This window comes from Drosophila albomicans, chromosome 3, assembly GCF_009650485.2.
Source record: "Drosophila albomicans strain 15112-1751.03 chromosome 3, ASM965048v2, whole genome shotgun sequence".
NCBI lineage: Eukaryota > Metazoa > Arthropoda > Insecta > Diptera > Drosophilidae > Drosophila > Drosophila albomicans.
In genome coordinates this window covers 28,105,391-28,122,782 of record NC_047629.2, presented here as the reverse complement: position 1 = coordinate 28,122,782, position 17,392 = coordinate 28,105,391, and the positions used below count along the sequence as shown (strand labels likewise).

The following is a 17,392-nucleotide window of genomic DNA, read 5'->3' as shown; positions in this document are numbered from 1 at the left end:
CGGGTATAGATAGATCAATAATATTATAGATAGTCAATCATTTACTTCAAGTTATTTCCCTCCAATAACTTCTAAATTAACTCCTCCATTGTTTAAGTGTAATATTATTGTATAAGAACAAGTAAACGCATTTTCAAAATTAGTTTTTATCGCATTTTAAATGCATTTTGCTAGTTTTTATTTAAATATCTAGTGAGTATTTGTCTACACAGGGTATTTACAACATTTATCATTTTAGTATCTCAGAATCCTTCGCTCTACCACCATTTGCTGCCTGTATCCTGCTTGACATCCACATAGCTGGTGGCATGACCGTATCCATGTCCATGTCCGTGGTACCCATGATCGTAAGACTTGTGCTCTTCGTGGTGGGCATGTCCGATGTGCTTGACGACTGCGTTGAAGCCATTGTGGTCATCGGCAGTGTATTCAACGACACGAGTGCGTCCATCAGCCTCCTTCATGGTGTAGCCACCCTTGACCTTGTCGCCATCACGAGTCTCCCACTGGTTCTTGATGTCGCCAGTCTTGGTATCCTTGACGCCATAGTCGAACTGGTATTTGGGGTGGTGATGGGGCTCCTCGGCCACATGGTGGTGCTGTGGTGCTGGGGCCCAGTGATGCACTGGAGCAGCAGGCACATGGTAATGCTGTTGTGGAGCTGGTGCCCAATGATCGTGCTCCTGGCTGTGCCACTTCTTGGGAGCCTCATGATGGGTATGAATGCTGTAGCCAACCTCATGACCATGGCCATGACTATGACCATGTTGGTAGTCAGAATGAGGAATATAGCTAGCAGCCGAAGCTCCGAGCAGGGCACAGCAAACTAGAGTAAACTTATAGGCCATGATGGATTAGAGAATGAGAATTGTACTTTGATGTTGCTTGGCTCAAAACGCAAATGAGACTGCGATGCCAAACGTTGGTTCCCTTGGCTTTTTATAGTTGAACATTCTAGCCCAAAAATGAAATATGAATTAATTAGTTTTCTGGAGGTTAAATAGGCTAGAAAAAGTAAAGCACAAAAATGTTTGAAATATTTGTGCAAATTTTCCATTTCCACATTCGTATGCAGTTGTCTTATTGCCTGATGATCATTGCCCAATTAAAAGTGGCTGTAAAGCAACAAAAAGTAACATAAACAAAGGCAACCAATAAATGGGGCGTTAACAGACCACGGCAACGCTTGAACAATCGTTATTGTTGTAATTTGACTAGTCGCACTTGTTATTATTGCTGTTGCTGTTGTTATTTGTTGTTGTGGCTGCTAGAAATCAATCAACAAGTGTGGCCCGCTTTCAAATTGACCAAAAAAGCCAAACACCGCGCCTGGCTGCATTTTCAAGCCAAGCGAAGCAAAGCAAAGCAGCAAGCCAAACCTCAAGCGTTTTTGCGCCCAGTTAGCCAAAGCCAAAGCCCACAGCTAAATGACCTTGAGACGCATTTGCCGAAGAAGGGGGCCCAATCGATTTGGCCATTTAATCACTGTGGGGAGTCTCTGAGCCGACTGCTTCCGAATTGGTGCTACACTAAATGTCTTGTTAATGTTTTCTATTAGCGGTGCAAATTAATCGGCATTTTTTTGCTCTGACTCTCGAATATGATTAATGATTAATTGGTTATTATCATCTCTTTACTTGATCTCGTTACGGGGAGTGTTCAAGAATAGGCTCGTTACCGGGAATGAAGGCCGTCTGAGACAATACGGTTCTAACTAATTTAAGACCATTCTTCTTTTTTAACAGTCTTTAGACTTATAATTAGAGTTTTGTGAAAATGCTGATGATTAATGAATTGCTAGTAATGATATTTTACACAATTTAGTCACATAATGAACAAATATTTACAATGAAGAACAGGATATTTTTATCTTTCTTTCATACAAAAAAAAAGTAAGAATAGAATTATAATTCAATTAATCACAAAGTAAACTTAGTCGATATTATTGATAATAAGAAGAAAATATAGTAAAAGTTTCCATACATATGATACCTTAATATTCGCTAAGTGTAAATGGTTTATGTTCTTCTAGAGTTTTTATACTCGCTACTCATAGGGTAGAGGGGTAGTATAACTTTGTGCCCACAGGAAAAGTAAGTAACAGGCAGAGAAAGGCATCTTCGACCCTATAAAGTATATATATTTTTGAACAGCGTCAACAGTCGAGATGATTTAGACATGTCCTTCTGTTTGTCTGTCCGTATGAAAGCCTAGATATAGAGCCATGCCCACTTCTGCCCCTGCAAATCGACAAAAAACTAATAACATAATTGTGTGAAGCTAGAGCGAACTTTGGTTCAGACAATAATAATTATAGTTTTGTTATTTTCGAGAATTTGGTTGCGATCAGATAAAAATTTTAGAAGTTATTGAAGAAATAGTTTTGTATGGAAAACAACACCTACTACAATCGGGTTTTAGCTTACAATCTGGTATGTTTTGCACTCTGTTATATTTTGAATATATACTATATCAATATACCAAATATAGCCTTTGGTATAGTTTTAGAATTTTTACGTTATAATAATTTAATATATTTTAAAATTAACACCGCACTATTTTGCTTTTATTCAAAATTACTATCGGATATCACAATCGAGCGCACTTGACTGTATCCTCCCTATTTGATTAAATTGCTTAATTTCTCTTTATTTCCATGAGCGCGTTTAAGTGTCCCTTAAAGAGTCAAACGCTTGCCATATCAATGACAAACATTTGCTCTGGAATTTGTGGAGAATTTCAATCTTGCAATCTGCCAACGTCACTTTGCAGGGTATGTCCAAATCATTTTAATTATTGCCATTTATGGAAGCAGCTTGTTGCCTTTACTGTGTTGGAATTTGTTGCCAGCAGTCGCTGAAAGCGATAGCTACAAAGGAATTCTGTGAAATTGGGCTAAAGAGAATACTGAATTCAGCTGAGATTTAAATAATGTAGATAATATAAATTACATTAAAATTAAAGAAATACATCTTATAAATATTATTATTTTTAATATTTTTATATAATTTGCTTAGTTAATAGTGTAGTTTAAGTAGAGTTAACGTAAGAACTTTAGGTTCAAAAAGAGACGCGGAAATCCGTAAGAGAAACTCTTTATAAGATTCGCTTTCAATCAGAGTAACCGAGCACAACAAACATTCTTTTCTTAAAATATCATAATCATAACACTAACGCAATCCGCAGTCAAACGCCCTCCAATTTGATTTTCAACAGTTGAATTGTTAATTGGTGTTGGTGTTGGTGTTAACAATAATTTATTAGATTTTCTATGCAGCTCAAGAGTGTAAAAGTAAAGCACAATTATAAATAACTAATTAGCAAATCGAAGGCAGGTGAATGGCTCTGCTAGTGGTGGTGGTGGTGATGTTGGCTCTGGGCCAGAGACCGCCCGATGTGCCGAGGTAACTACAGCTATAAAAACGGCCAGCGGATCGAGCAAGAACCAACAGACATCATCACAACGTTAACCAATCAATTTGCCAAACCGAAAATGCAGCCGTTCTGTGGAGTTTTGGTGCTTGGCCTGGTCAGTTTGGGTCTGGCGGCGCCGCATGCCCCAGCGACCAGCTACAGTTCGCTGGTCAAGCACGAGGAGCCAGCACACAAGAGCTACGGAGGACATGGACATGGACATGGCAGCATCGATCTGGGCTATGGAGGCTACGGAGGCTATGGATACGATGGACTGGGCTATGCCAGCTATGGCCATGGCTATGACAAATACGAGGCAAGCCATTATCCCAAATATCACTTCGATTATGGAGTCAAGGATGCGCACACCGGCGATCAGAAGAGCCAGTGGGAGTCACGGGATGGCGACAAAGTCCATGGCAGCTACTCTCTAAAGGAGGCCGATGGCACGACTCGTGTCGTGGAGTACACAGCCGATGATCACAATGGCTTCAATGCGGTGGTTAAGAAACTGGGACATGCCCATCATCCTCAGGTATACAAGAGCTACGGACATGGTGATCTCTATGGCGCTGGCTACAACTACGGACACGATGGTGGCTATAGTGGTGATTATGGACATGGTCATGGACATGCCAGCAGCTATGTGAGTGTCAAGCAACTGCATTAAACACGCCGACAAATAAAGAAATGTGCATAGAACCTGATCTGACCTTACTTATATAGCATCTGCATACGTAACCCAAAACACCAAAAGAGCTTCAACCAGTATTTTTAATAGTAATTTTAAATGAAATACATATGAGACAAACCGAATCTGAAAACAATGGTTATTTCTTATTTAAGGCAAATGGGTTGCAATTTATTATTATTTTAATTGCGGAGTAAGTCGTAAACAAACCATAAATTCTCAAGTATGAAGAGTGCAGTAGATTTAGTGATGTCTACTTATTTTAAAAGATGTTCTTAGTGTGCCTGGAGTTATTATTTGGTTTGTTATGAATAAATCATTCACTTAACAGTTCACTGACTTTCTTATTCAGCTTTTGTTAGAAGTAAAGTATACTAGCATATTGGTAAGCAAATTCAGTGATTATTCTTATGAGATCTTAGTCGTTTACTACTTATCCTTTTTTTTAAACTTCCTGGAAAATTATTCCTTAAATTCTTATGAAAATTATGTTCAATATTAAGCTAACTCAACATACGGTCAATGAACTATTCGCTGGATACATTTTCTGTTGCTGTTAAAGATTGTAATTCGTATGATTAAATTGGAAATCTCTAAGTTTATTTTAGGCTACGCAATTTGACTTAAATACTCTTAAGCTTTAAATTGTTAATGAATAACAAGCATAATAAAATATAGTGGATATCGCATAGTTAAATAGATTAAGAGGAAAGTCGTATCACGGATTTTCTGCAGCTGTCGAAGATTATTATTTTTTGTTGATAGTGTATGAAGTCTCTTAGTTTATTTTATTAAACAAAATTTGACTTAAAGCTTCTTAAAGTCTACACCAGAAATACGAATCAGTCTTGATAAGCTTATTAGTTTGGATAGATATTTTAATTTAATAAAGTATTTTAAACTTTAAACTTCTAAGTTTCGCATTCGATTTCAACAGATATTTTTCGGGTACCGGTCTTTTATTTCTGCATTATGAGCTAAGAATTTTAATTGGTAATCAACGCATACGAAACTAAAACACTTAAAACAGCTTTAAACTTAACTTCCATGTGTCTAATCAATTTTGCGACTTAAACGCTTCAATGCGCTCTGCAGCTGGGCTTAACATAGATTTGGTGAATGCTGTTTCCCATGGTTGGGATTTACGATAATTTGCTGGCAAATGGCAAAGTCAATCGCTTTGAATTTATGTTAAGTCCAAACGTATTCCTGCCTGATATCAATTTTATAATGTCCAGTCAGCGGTTGCAATTGAAGCGCGTCGGCGACGACGACTTTTACTTGTTGCAGCTGAAACCAAAAGTGGAGACAGCCAAATTGGAGTTGAAGAGCTGCCAGATGGGGAATTGGCTAGCTATGCAGTGGGGAAGCCAAGCAGCCGCCTGGTGGTGATAGCGAAACAAGTTTGGTTGAGCCACAGTTACAGACAGAGTTGGAGTTTCGTATAATTGTCAATTAGACTGAGCTTCGGAAGCGTTCGCTCTGAAGCTTATGCTGCTGCTGCGGCTGCTGCCCACATCGGCTCATCGTTGCAGTCGCATCTGATCGCCACCTGACAACAGCAACAGCGCCAAGAGCAACATTGACAACAAACGGCAGCAACAACAACAATTGTGGAACCAGTCGGGCCGGAAAATCTTGTCGCCGGGAAATCGCTTTGACCATGCGCAGAGCCGGTCGTCTTCGCGTCTTCGTTTTGCAGCTGGTCTCTGTTGGCTATAAATACTTTGGCAATGTCGCGCAAACGCTTTAATTACGTTTTTGTCCTTGACATTGAACCAGCAAACATCGCAGCACCAACAACGACGACAACAACGACGAGCAGTGAGCGATTTCGACGCGTTTTCCGTGCGATTTAAATCGCCAGTTTGTGATCTGTGTGACGTGAACAGCAATCCGAGTGCAACAATTTTGTTATTAATAAATATTCATAACATTGCACATAGCAATGCGTTTCTATGTAAGTGCAAAGCAAAAACATATATCTGCAAAAATCTGGCTAAACTTATTTTCGGCTTAAATGAGAGCGAAAGTGTTTGGAGTCGAAACTTTCACCCACAAAGTGAAAGTAGTGCAGAAATCAAAGAAAAACGCATGCAAATCTACAATATTCAGAAAATTAATGCGATTTTTCACTTTCAACATGAGACTTCCTTATGAATTTCGAGAAAATTTAATTTATTATTTATTTATTTGCTTCACATTTACCATGAATAATTAATGTGCAAAAATGCAATGATGTGAAAAGCTTCTTTCTCCTTGAATAATTTTGTCAATTAAATAAAAGATTAAGCTTTGATGAGGAAGAGAAAGCGAACATTGAAAATGAAGAAAATTATAACTTTAAATAAGAGTTTGTTTTTAAGTAACTTAATTTCGAACATTTAAAAAAGTATTCGCAATTAATAAATAAACAAAGACAGTCGTGAAGAAAGTAAGGATTTACTTATGCATTTTATTTTCTCAGTCTTCGATAACTTAAAAGAAAACCAAATCATATTAAAACTCAATTTTATGAGCTACCGATCTTCGATGCTTTTATATTTTTATATTTATATTTACAAAAATATTATAACACTATATAGAGAGCGAATTAAATTAAATTAATGAAATTTTAGATGTGAGAAATAAAATTTTTATTTTATATACCGTAGGCCATTTTTGCTATATAGATATAGTATTCGAAATATATTATAAAGCACAAAATACACCTTCTTAAATCATTTTTATAATTTATCCCATCGCAACTAAAGTCTCACGAATAATAAATACCTTCTACCTTATGAATAGCGGGTATAAAAATAAAAATAGATTAGCACATACCACATTTATACTGCCTTACCAAAGCTAAAATACTACAACCTACAAAAATTCATTTGAGATTTTTAATTAGCTTAGCTTAAGGAAATTCCGAAATAACAGTATCTGATATATATCTGCAAGGATTTATGGGCAAATGAATTTGACAAAACTCGACAGGCAGCAAACAATCAATTTATTACTGTCAGCTGTGCTCCAGTCTGATGTTTTTTTACAATTTGCAATTAAGATAGATGTTTACAATTCACTAGACATAGAAAAATTTGTACATTTGAGGCAATATACAATATTATTAACAAGGAAAACGGGCGATGAATGAATGGAATGAATGAAGTAAAACCAGATTATGAAAACCAGAATCAAATTTGTTCACAACACGATTCCACATTCTTGTCAAATACCAGACGTGTCTTAACAAATCAATCTCGAAAGCTGCTGATTTGCTTGCGCTATTGCCCGACTAAGTATTCCTCAAATGAATAAGCGAATGTGTGTGTAAGTTTTTTTTGTGTATTTGTTTTGGTGCTTTGGGGCAGGCACAACTGTGCTAATTAGCCAGGTTTTTCTTTTGCTGTTTCATCATGAGAAACTGTAACTGTAACCCAAACCCAAAACCGAAACCCAAATGCTGCCTGGGCGAAAATGACACATGCCAATCGAAGCTGCTGCAATGAAAGAAAATGCCCAAAAATGTTGCAATTTATTGGCTGGTCGCCCAAAAATAAAATCAACGACAAGTTGCAGGTTGCAAGTGGCCAGTTGCAAGCAGCCAGCAGCAAGCAGCGATCAGCAATTGGCAGTTAAGAGTTGGCAGTTGGCAGTTAGCAATTGAAATTGAATTGTATGTCGAGTGGCGTCGCGTCGCGTTGTGGCGCGTCACGTTGAGTTTACGACCATCCTGCCAGACCCGTTTCCATATCGAAGCTACTGGTCTTAAGCAAAACCATCAATCTCCAAGCAGCAGCCATTGCTGTCACATCGTACATACAAATGTGCGTCTGGTGGGGCTTAATTTTCCAAGCAGGGTAGCGGGGCGAAGAGACGGTAACGGGGCGTATGCGTATTACCATTACCATTTGACAACTGTCACAACGCTGTATGACATGGCCGGCATGGCTGGCTGGCAATTCGACAGCCATTTGGTCTACAATTCGTATTCGGCAATTTGGGCACTGAGAAATGTGCCAATGCATCTAAACACGCGTCGCTTGCCTGTTTAGCTTTTTGGCCAATTAATTGGCCCATGCTCGCGTAATAATTTTGTAGCCAATTTATTAACTGTTCGTTGGCTGTTGGTCAACTTGTTTTATCGTTGCATTTATTAAGCGCTCCACTGATAAAAACCGCACATTCATATTTCTGTTAAATGCCTTAGATAACGAGACCAAAACAGCCGCCTTCAACCCGCCACAGACGATCATGCCACATGTTGTTCACCGCACTCCTTGCTGCCAGCCTCTGGACACGCCCCGTCGCTAGTGGACGCGTCTCAGCCGCACCTGTCGTCGTTGCCGACGATGATGAAATGATGGAATATGCACCAGAATATGTAAGTACCCATTACACTCTCACCCCACACACACTCTACACACGCAGCACACTCTCAACACACCAGAGTCCACACACTCCACACTCCACATCTCACACCACAGAATGCTTGAGCACCTAATGGTGTCTTTATAAGGCCGTCGAAGTGCAAACTGCCGAGTCACGCACAATGGGCGGAAATTGAAATATTACCTGACAAAAATACTGTTAAGCTGCTTATGCAATTTAAGACAAGAAAGATCATTCAACTCAAAGCTTGGCTTAATTTTCTACTGAACAAGTTATTGTAAATACATTTGAAAAATTTGGCTAAATATGCTTTTACTAGCTATAAATATAATTTGAAAGATTTTCTTGCGCACATTGCAACACAATTTAATAGAAAAAAACTAAAAAAAAATGAAATATATAATATATACAATATTTTAATAAATAAGATTTCAATTAAAAAAGAAGAACAATTAAAAATTAAATATAATCTATGTATATACATATATAATATTTTTATAAAGGCAATTAAATTTAAAACAAAGTTGTATGTAATTGTCAGTGTCAAGAAAAAAGTTATAAAATATGGATATTTCGTTGACAGATTTTTTCGCGTGCGTCACATATTAAAATAAAAAAAAAAATAAAAAAAATAATAAAGAAATAAAAAAAATAAGTAAGTAAACAGCTAAGATTTATTTTTTGAATTTTTTTTTTTCAATGAATTATATAAAATAGTTCCAAAATCATCCTTAACTCTAATTAAAGTGCTAATCAAAAGCTATACGATTCATTCTTACTCAAAATAAAAAATTTAATAAACCTTTTTCACTTTAGACCACTTTTGTCAAAGATCACTAAATGTCATTCATAAGCTTACCCAAAAATCAAAAAAATATTTATTTTTGAGTGATCAAATATCACTAATGCAATTCTTAAACAAAAACATATAAATTAAATATATATATTTAGCAAACATAAAAAACATTGAAAGGTGTTTTATATAGCTTCTAAAAATATTAAAACAAAAAAAGTAAAAATATGTAGTTCACTAAATAAATGCAAAACCCCAACAGGGACTATTTAGTAAATGACTCGCAAAAATAGATTAATATAAATGTGCAATAAAAACGTAAAAATGAGAACCCAAAGCAATTTATTAAAATTGCATAAAAGCGAGTCAAGTGTAACCATAAAACGCATTGCACGAATACTCGTATGCGGGCAGCCTTCGCATATTTGTGAATCGCGTGGCAAAATCTTTCGCTAATCCGACAAATAATTAAGTGCAGCAAACGCATTTTCCGCCATTGCCAAGCTGGCGAAGCCAAAGTGAATGTTGTTCATGCGTTTTTATGATCGCCCCCACCCACAAGGCATTTTTTTGTGTGCTATGTGTTGTGTGTGTAACATTCGAGTTCGGAGTATCGTCGCCCACATAAATCAACTTGTAAGTGGCATGAACTGATCTGGCTTTGCACTGGCCTGGTTGGGTCTGTCCTGGTCTGGGCCATTGTCTTTTTTTTCTGTGTGTTGCACTACAGCTATCTATATAAGTGTGTGCATTTTGGGAGGTAGCCGAAAATGCGTTTTGCGTGCAACAAAATCGACGATCAACGCAGCGATCGAGCTGGCTGACTGGCGCCATATATGGCAAACTCACGCAGTTCGCAGTTTGTGCTGCACCTACTCGCCAAAAAAAAAAAAAAAAAAAAAATGGGAAGGCCTCGAAAGGAGACAATTGTTTTCATTGTAACTGTAAAGCTATGACAAGGCGCGTTTAACATTTTAAAATGTTTTTCATGTGCTGCTGCAACAAGTTGTCGCCCTGTCTGTCTATCTGTCTGTCTGTTTGTTTGTCTGTCACCTGTCCGACTGTCTTAACTGTCCGCCTGGGTGCGTGGCTCGAGAGACAAAGAGCCTGTCGGTCCGTCTGTCTGACAGTTATCAAAAATATGCATACATATTTTAATATATATACAATCGTATATATATGCTCTCTCTCCCACGATCTGTCCGCTGCACTGTTGTCACTTTGACGCGCACGGCCAACGCTGCGTATGCGCAATTTACATGCATTTGTCACTGGACGCATACGCCCAGTTGGCCCGTGCATCATAAATTCTATGTGCGTGCACAATTTATGAGGCAAAGTTCACACGCACCCACCAACTCTCAGCACCGACATCAGCATCGGCAATTCACCAATAAGGCAATCAGCCGACCACCAACTGTGGCCATAGCTCATAACCGACTCCTGGGTGGCCAATGGTCAACCATTGGCTCCGCTTGCCGCCTCCGCTTTGCACTCTAATAACTATACCTATACATGTTATGTGTTGTGTGCTTATGCAATTGCACAACACCAAAAATAAAAAAGTAGCTCTGATTAAAAACTATATTTCTCGGAGATTTCTGCTCTAGCCTTGGCTGCTCAGGTTACGCACTCGCACTCGGACTCGTACTCGCAATGTAATCATTTGTTTTCGGTGGACAGCGACAGCTAGCTACAGCAAATTGATAGGCAGCCAACAACTGAAACTACTGCAAGATTCGAGACGCAAGAGTCGAGACTGGGGACTAGAGACTGTTCGCCTGGACACGACTGTAACCATTTATGGACGTCTGCGCTTAATTGAAGCCAGCGCAAAAGCATGCGAAATAATTTTGCAATTTGCCCCCATGCTCCGCTTTACGAGAGGTGCCAAAAATAAAATAAAATAAAATGTTGTTAAAAAATAGCTGAAGAAATATTTTACAGACACTGCCAAATGACAACGCAGCACATTCGAATTAATTGCATTTATGTAAATCTTTTGAACACTTGTTGCAAAGATTCTAAACCTTTAAATGGCATTATTCACTTAAATTCGCTTTCTAAAGAGACCAAATCAATGTCTAGCTAATTAATAATTTAATTGCAATTGACTTGATGTCGGCTAGAGATCAAAAGATCGTTACACAGACATGGACTAGCCCAAATGAACTACACCCAGCCGAAACCCCAACCCAGACTCCAGTGGCTTTCAAACTGTGCACAGCGCGCGCTTTTGCCTTGACACAATTTGTGGCAAGCCAAAAGCAAAACCAAAACCAAAAACTCAAAACGGCGCTTATTTAACGTCATTTATTCTTTTTTATTTTTGTCACAAAAACTAAAAAACAATTCAGCCATTGCAACTGTCGTGTGCGTGTGCTTATATTCTCTCGCTATTTTGTTCTATCACTAGGTGTGGTCAACGCATTTTTAAACATTCACGCACAATAAACACTGTGGAAAACTAATACATGAAATGGATTTACTACTAAAATGTATAAGGCAATAAATCAAAGGATTATTCAATTAGCATATTTATGTCAAAAACTTTCAATTTTTATTTTTTAATAATAAATCACAATCTTAAAGCACTTAAATTCTTATTAATAACTAAATATGATATTCAATAACTAATAATTCTGAAAATAAATTCAAATTGCGGCAATATTTTCTACAAAAATTGAAAAGCATTTAAATCGTTAGCACATTTGTTTTATTATAAATGGAATTTTTTTTATTTTTTACAAAACTTCTGCACTTAATAGTTTTAAATAATACACAAATATTCAAAATAACAAAAATGTGTTTTATTTTAAAACTTATTTATATGATAAATCAAATGATTCTACAATTTTAAATTTAATTTATTTTTATTTTTCCTTAACAGGAGCATCCTGAATACGCATTCAGCTATGGCGTCAAGGATCTGCACACCGGCGATGTTAAATCGCAATGGGAATCACGTGACGGCGACGGGGTCAAGGGTCATTACAGCATACTCGAACCTGATGGATCCATACGCACCGTGCACTATACCGCAAGTGCCAAGAAGGGTTTCAATGCTATCGTCAAAACTGTTGGCGCAAATTCGCATCCGATAACAGAATCTCCAGAGGGCGAAAGTAGTCCAAACGATGATTCATCACAGTCGAAAATCAATCACTACAGCAAAGATCAAGAGCACATTGTGCTCAGCTCGGACATAAAGCCGCTGAAGAAGCCCATCGAGGATCTAACCCACTCGCATCCCAAGATACCAAGTTTAATTGAGTTCAAGCCACATGCGCGCATCAAGCAGGTGCCCATGGAGATGGATCCGGATATTAGGAATCGTCTGCAGCAGGCAAGGAATAATTACTACAAGGAGATTGCAGCGGCACAGAAACTGGAGGATGATTATTCACCCAAACTGCAGCCAAATTTCGGTGTGCAGGAAAGTGATTGGAAGGCTGTGATTGTCAACGAGCCCAAAGAGTATCGACCGCACTATAGCACAAGTCAACCCCATCAGCATCCCTACTATGAGCACTACAAGCCCAAGGATTTGCCACAGAACTATTTGCACAAGCCATCGGTGCCTCAGCAAGGATTGCACACAAGCTATTCGCCTTCACCCTCGAAGCCACGACACGGCGGCAGTTCGGAGCCCATCTCTAATCACATACACCAGAAGAAGATCGTGCACACCACGCCCGGCCTGAAGCATTACAAGTACAAGGGCATCACCAAGAGCTACAGCCGTCCCGATTACTCTAGCTACTTCCAGCGCAAGCCAAAGAAGTTACGCGGCAGGACGCTCGCCTACAAGGAGCGACCACGTCCAGCCGAGGGCTCTGGTCCTGTGCTCTTCCCCGAGCCCCTGGACGATGACTACGAGGAGTTCTCCGATTCTGACGAGCAAGGCTCTGCCTCAGCCAGTCTAGTGCAGTCGATGGTGAAGCGGGATAAACAGCACATGCTGCCCATGTATGCTAGAGGTCATCAGTTTGCAGCGGCCAGCTATCGAAATCTGGATGGCGTGTGAAGGCGGCGCAAAGGATGCCAATGAAATTGTGGGGATTTTTTGTTAACTGTTTCCTTTACGTTTGTTAATCTTATTTTATTTATTCGTAATTTATTGTTATTGTTTAGTTAACGGTTTCGAAATAAATGCGTTTCTCTAAAGCGGCAAGTTCTGTTAGAGAAACAAGTTGTAAAGTTATTTCCTTTTTATTACGAAAATATACTGAGTTTAGAAGAATTTTGAGTGTTACTGGTGAAAAGGCCAAGAAAGTACAAAGCAATTGAAAATTAATGAATGAATTAGAATGATTAGCAGGTATCACACAATCAAGCCGACTCTACTGTAGCATTTTTACTTGTTAAATTTCTGTAAAATTTTCCAAAAAGTGATATAGTTGTTCTTTCACAACAAAGTTGTATTATAACATATATCAGAACTCTTAATTGTTAGTTCAACCCTCGTTCTTATTGCCTGCACGACATTCTCACGTCAGACTCTTTGGACACAGTTGTCTGTGGCGTAGTGTCATAAACATTTGTCATAATTAACACAAATTAGGCAGCATTTGAATGCGAAAAGCTGCTGCAGTTGCGCCCTGCCTACTCGAGCACCTGCCGACCTGTCCACCTTTGCCCCCCACCACAGCAACCCCTGTTCACCAAGAGTCTTACACAGCCACCTACCCACGAATTAGCAGGTGATGGCTTCTACGCAATGTAACTAACTGCTGGCTAATCCAATTAACTTAATCTCGCATAACGAGTTTGAATAGACAGCAACTTGTGTAGAGATATGCAGCAGTAACTGAAATGAATGCATACGAATGTGCGAATGTGAGTGCCACAGTGTGAATGCAAGTTCGAGTACCCGTGCCAAGTACGAGTATTCTAATTAAAAGTACTTTTTGTCAACTCGACCAACTTGAGCCACTTTTGGCATTGACTTGGTTTTTTACGCGTACAAGTCCAAGCAAACCGCTCGAAGTGCGTTCAATGCGATGCGAGATCAAGTAAGTAATTTATATACATATATAGCTGATATAGTTTGTAGCTTTGTGTATGTCAAATGCCATCCACGTTATACTTTTCAAAATTGATTGCCAGCAATACGCAGTCATATGCAAATGGCTCCCACATCGACATCGACGTCGACGAGAGCACAACATTCTAGGCCGAGATTGAGTCAACCAACCAGTCAACGAGATCAATAAAAAAGTTGATCCACAATTGATGTGCAAATCACTTAGCGCACTTTTGGACGCGTGAGAAATGTCTAAAAGTCAATTGAATGCAACAAATTTGCAGTTGAGAGCTCGAGTTGAGCTGCAGAGGCGTTGCCAACGCTCCCAATTAAATAATTTAGAATTTACAATTTTCTAGATTAGGCGCCGCCTCCGACAAGGCGACATTGAACACACACAGTTTTGCTTCTAACATATTTTATTGAATGCATGACTCAGTCGGTTAGCATCGACTCTTGAGACTTAGATCCGGTTTAGCTGTGTGCATAAAAGCCAAAGCTGCTACGCCTGACACGCACACCTATTAAGGATCTAGAGATTATATGTACAAGAGAACGTCAATCCAAAATCCACAAGCAATTAGCTGGCTAAACAAATGTGAGACAATTTTTGCAAAAATTCCATTGCAAACAAAAATCTTGAAATTGGTTGCCACATCGCACCAATTTTCCCTCGATTTGATTTTCTTTCATTTTATTTGTATTTTTCTGACTGTCAGTCGGCGGCATAGAATAATTAATGCCTGCGTCTGCCAAATGACCGGGTGTTAATTTATGGTTGTCTACCTAAATCGTATATCGTAAAAAGTGTATATATTTTACTTACTACTTCTATGGCATAATCGCCTGCTCACTATTGCAATTGCATAAGTAGCCGACTTTTGGAGGTTGGGCAAACTGACATAGAGTCAGACAGTCAGACACACGGATCACAGAACAATCTGCTTCGATTGTTGTTCAGCTTGTTAGCTATTTCCTGCCTGCCTACGATTCATTCAGGTTTTTCTTATTGTTTACCATAAATCATCTGTTTGCAGCTTGCAACATGATCTCATAAGATGCAATTGAAGAACATTTGCATAATATCAAATTAGTTTATTGCAATGACTTGACGCAAAAAACCATGGGAACCGAGCTTTTTTAACAGCAGAATAAGGTGATCCATTTAAATAGCTTTTACTGTGTACTACATATCATTTTTAATTGAACAATTAAAAGCTTAGCTGAGCTTACTCTAGCAGAAATAAAATTGTCAGTCTTAGAATTCTAACAGCAATCGTAAAATATTTTAATCCTATTTATTTTAATTGCTTATCATTTGTAAATCATAAATTTACTAGTATGAAATTCGACCCAAACTCGGATTACTCTTCACTGCATCAAATATTTCATAGAGAGCAAACTCAACGCTAGTCAACATTAGCTTAGAAATATTTACCATAAGTGATCAACTTTTTGTGTGTGGAATTTAATCCGCTGGCGAGTAAAAAATGGGTGGTGTATAACACGCCAGGATATTCTCTATAATTGTGTGCAGCTTACCCTCACAGGTATTTTGCACAACATTCGCTAATCGTGTAGCCGAATCAGCAATCTAGAGAGCATTTAAAACGCCTCAGAAATATGACATAAGCTCAACAATTTCCGTTTGTTTCATATAATTTGCAGGCATAAATTTCACAGCGTGAACAACGCAACGCGTCTCTGAGCTAAACACAGCGCTTGAGCTCCCTAAGGCCATAATTTCAAACGTCGGTAGCTTATCCTAAAGTCGAACAACTAAACAACACGCATACGCCACGTTGCACACAAGTAAACGTTTTGTGTGTGTTTTATACTCTCACATGGATAGAGGGACGGTTAGATAGGCAACCCGTTCGGCCTTTCAGTTAGTTATAGCGATTTTGCACTTTTCGAAACGAGTTCAAATTTTCGATGCGTGTAGAATTAGATTCAAGATTTTTAAGTTGATTTTTTGTTGCCAGTATGCAGTATGCGCTCGGTTTCGATTTGAGATTTGAGATCGTCAATTGCGCAAAAAGGCAGGCGGCATAAAATCTGTAATTTTATGAATATCTATTGGCAAATTTTGAAATGTTTACGCACGCGGCATGTACAACATGCATTTCGATTTTCAATGAGCGACAAACAATCTAGATAGCCGCATATGCACATACTTATGCGACTCACTGTATCAGTGTGTGTGTGTGTGTTTACGAGTATTGTAAAATGATACAATGTTGGGGAGATCGTACGTGCAAATTTTAAATGAAATCTAGATTTTTCAATTAAAAACGGCTGATGCTGTTGCTGATGCTGATGCTGTTAATGGTGACAGGAGATAGCCGAGAGGGTGTTGGGTGTTGGGTGGAGTGTGTATGCCTGGAAGCAAGGAGGCGGGAGGCGGGAGGAGCAATCGCAGTAGTTGTTTGTGGCTCTGTGTGGTTGTCAGGCGGATTTTTTGGATTTCGTCATGATGTTAAGTAGGCAATGGTCGTGTGTGTTAGCCATGGCCAGCTGTAGTCGCCGTCGTCGTCGTCGTCGTCGTCGTTGTCGTCTGTTAGCCAAGTGCCTGCCCGTTGGCAATTACGTAACGCCCCGCGGCTAGAGAGCTCAGTGCGTGTGTGTGACAAATGCGCGACGGACGAACTAAACTCGACCAGTCCAAGCGAAGTAGGTTAAAACTGCAGCTGACTAGCTAGAGATTTTTTTTTTCTTTTTCAGCTTCAGTTTTCAGTCTGTTAGTTTTCGTATTGGTTTGCAAATGCAAAAATTAAAATTCAATCAAATTGCGAAAACCCAAAAAAAAAAAAAAAAAATCAACGAAAAACGTATAAAATAAACAGTCAGACACATAGACTAAGAGTCCAAGCAAGCTTCAGCTCAGCTGAAACATGTTTCATGTTCAATTAACAGGCCCAAAAAGTCCCAATACCAAACGACAGCCTTTCACTCTCCACAAACACACACACACACACAGCAACTGTGCACACAAACTGCGTATGCATATTATTCTCCACTTTTTGGTGCGATAAAAAATCACATCATGACACGAAATACTTAATTGGTCCATAAGGTTTATCGCATTGAA

At 38.7% G+C, this 17,392-nt stretch overlaps 3 protein-coding genes across 3 annotated transcripts; 2 read left to right on the top strand and 1 right to left on the bottom strand.

Moving 5' to 3' along the window:
* Positions 1–257: 257 nt before the first annotated feature.
* Positions 258–848, bottom strand: LOC117566514 (histidine-rich glycoprotein-like). The gene has a single exon (XM_034246055.1). It carries the CDS (start codon positions 846–848, stop codon positions 258–260), a length of 591 nt encoding a protein of 196 aa, XP_034101946.1.
* A 2,476-nt stretch (positions 849–3,324) lies between these two features.
* On the top strand, positions 3,325–4,229 carry LOC117570082 (pro-resilin). The gene has a single exon (XM_034251523.2). It carries the CDS (start codon positions 3,395–3,397, stop codon positions 4,082–4,084), a length of 690 nt encoding a protein of 229 aa, XP_034107414.1. The 5' UTR covers positions 3,325–3,394; the 3' UTR covers positions 4,085–4,229.
* A 1,634-nt stretch (positions 4,230–5,863) lies between these two features.
* On the top strand, positions 5,864–13,475 carry LOC117570081 (uncharacterized). The gene is made up of 3 exons (XM_034251521.2): positions 5,864–6,065; positions 8,301–8,474; positions 12,166–13,475. Exons 1-3 carry the CDS (start codon positions 6,054–6,056, stop codon positions 13,300–13,302), a joined length of 1,323 nt encoding a protein of 440 aa, XP_034107412.1. The 5' UTR covers positions 5,864–6,053; the 3' UTR covers positions 13,303–13,475.
* The last annotated feature ends 3,917 nt before the right edge of the window (positions 13,476–17,392 follow it).

Bases quoted from the DNA above. Each gene is read 5' to 3' on its own strand.
- LOC117566514 (XM_034246055.1), bottom strand. From the start codon at position 848: ATGGCCTATAAGTTTACTCTAGTTTGCTGTGCCCTGCTCGGAGCTTCG.
- LOC117570082 (XM_034251523.2), top strand. From the start codon at position 3,395: ATGTGCCGAGGTAACTACAGCTATAAAAACGGCCAGCGGATCGAGCAA.
- LOC117570081 (XM_034251521.2), top strand. The intron at 8,475-12,165 runs GTAAGTACCCAT...TTTCCTTAACAG, and splicing joins TGGAATATGCACCAGAATAT to GAGCATCCTGAATACGCATT.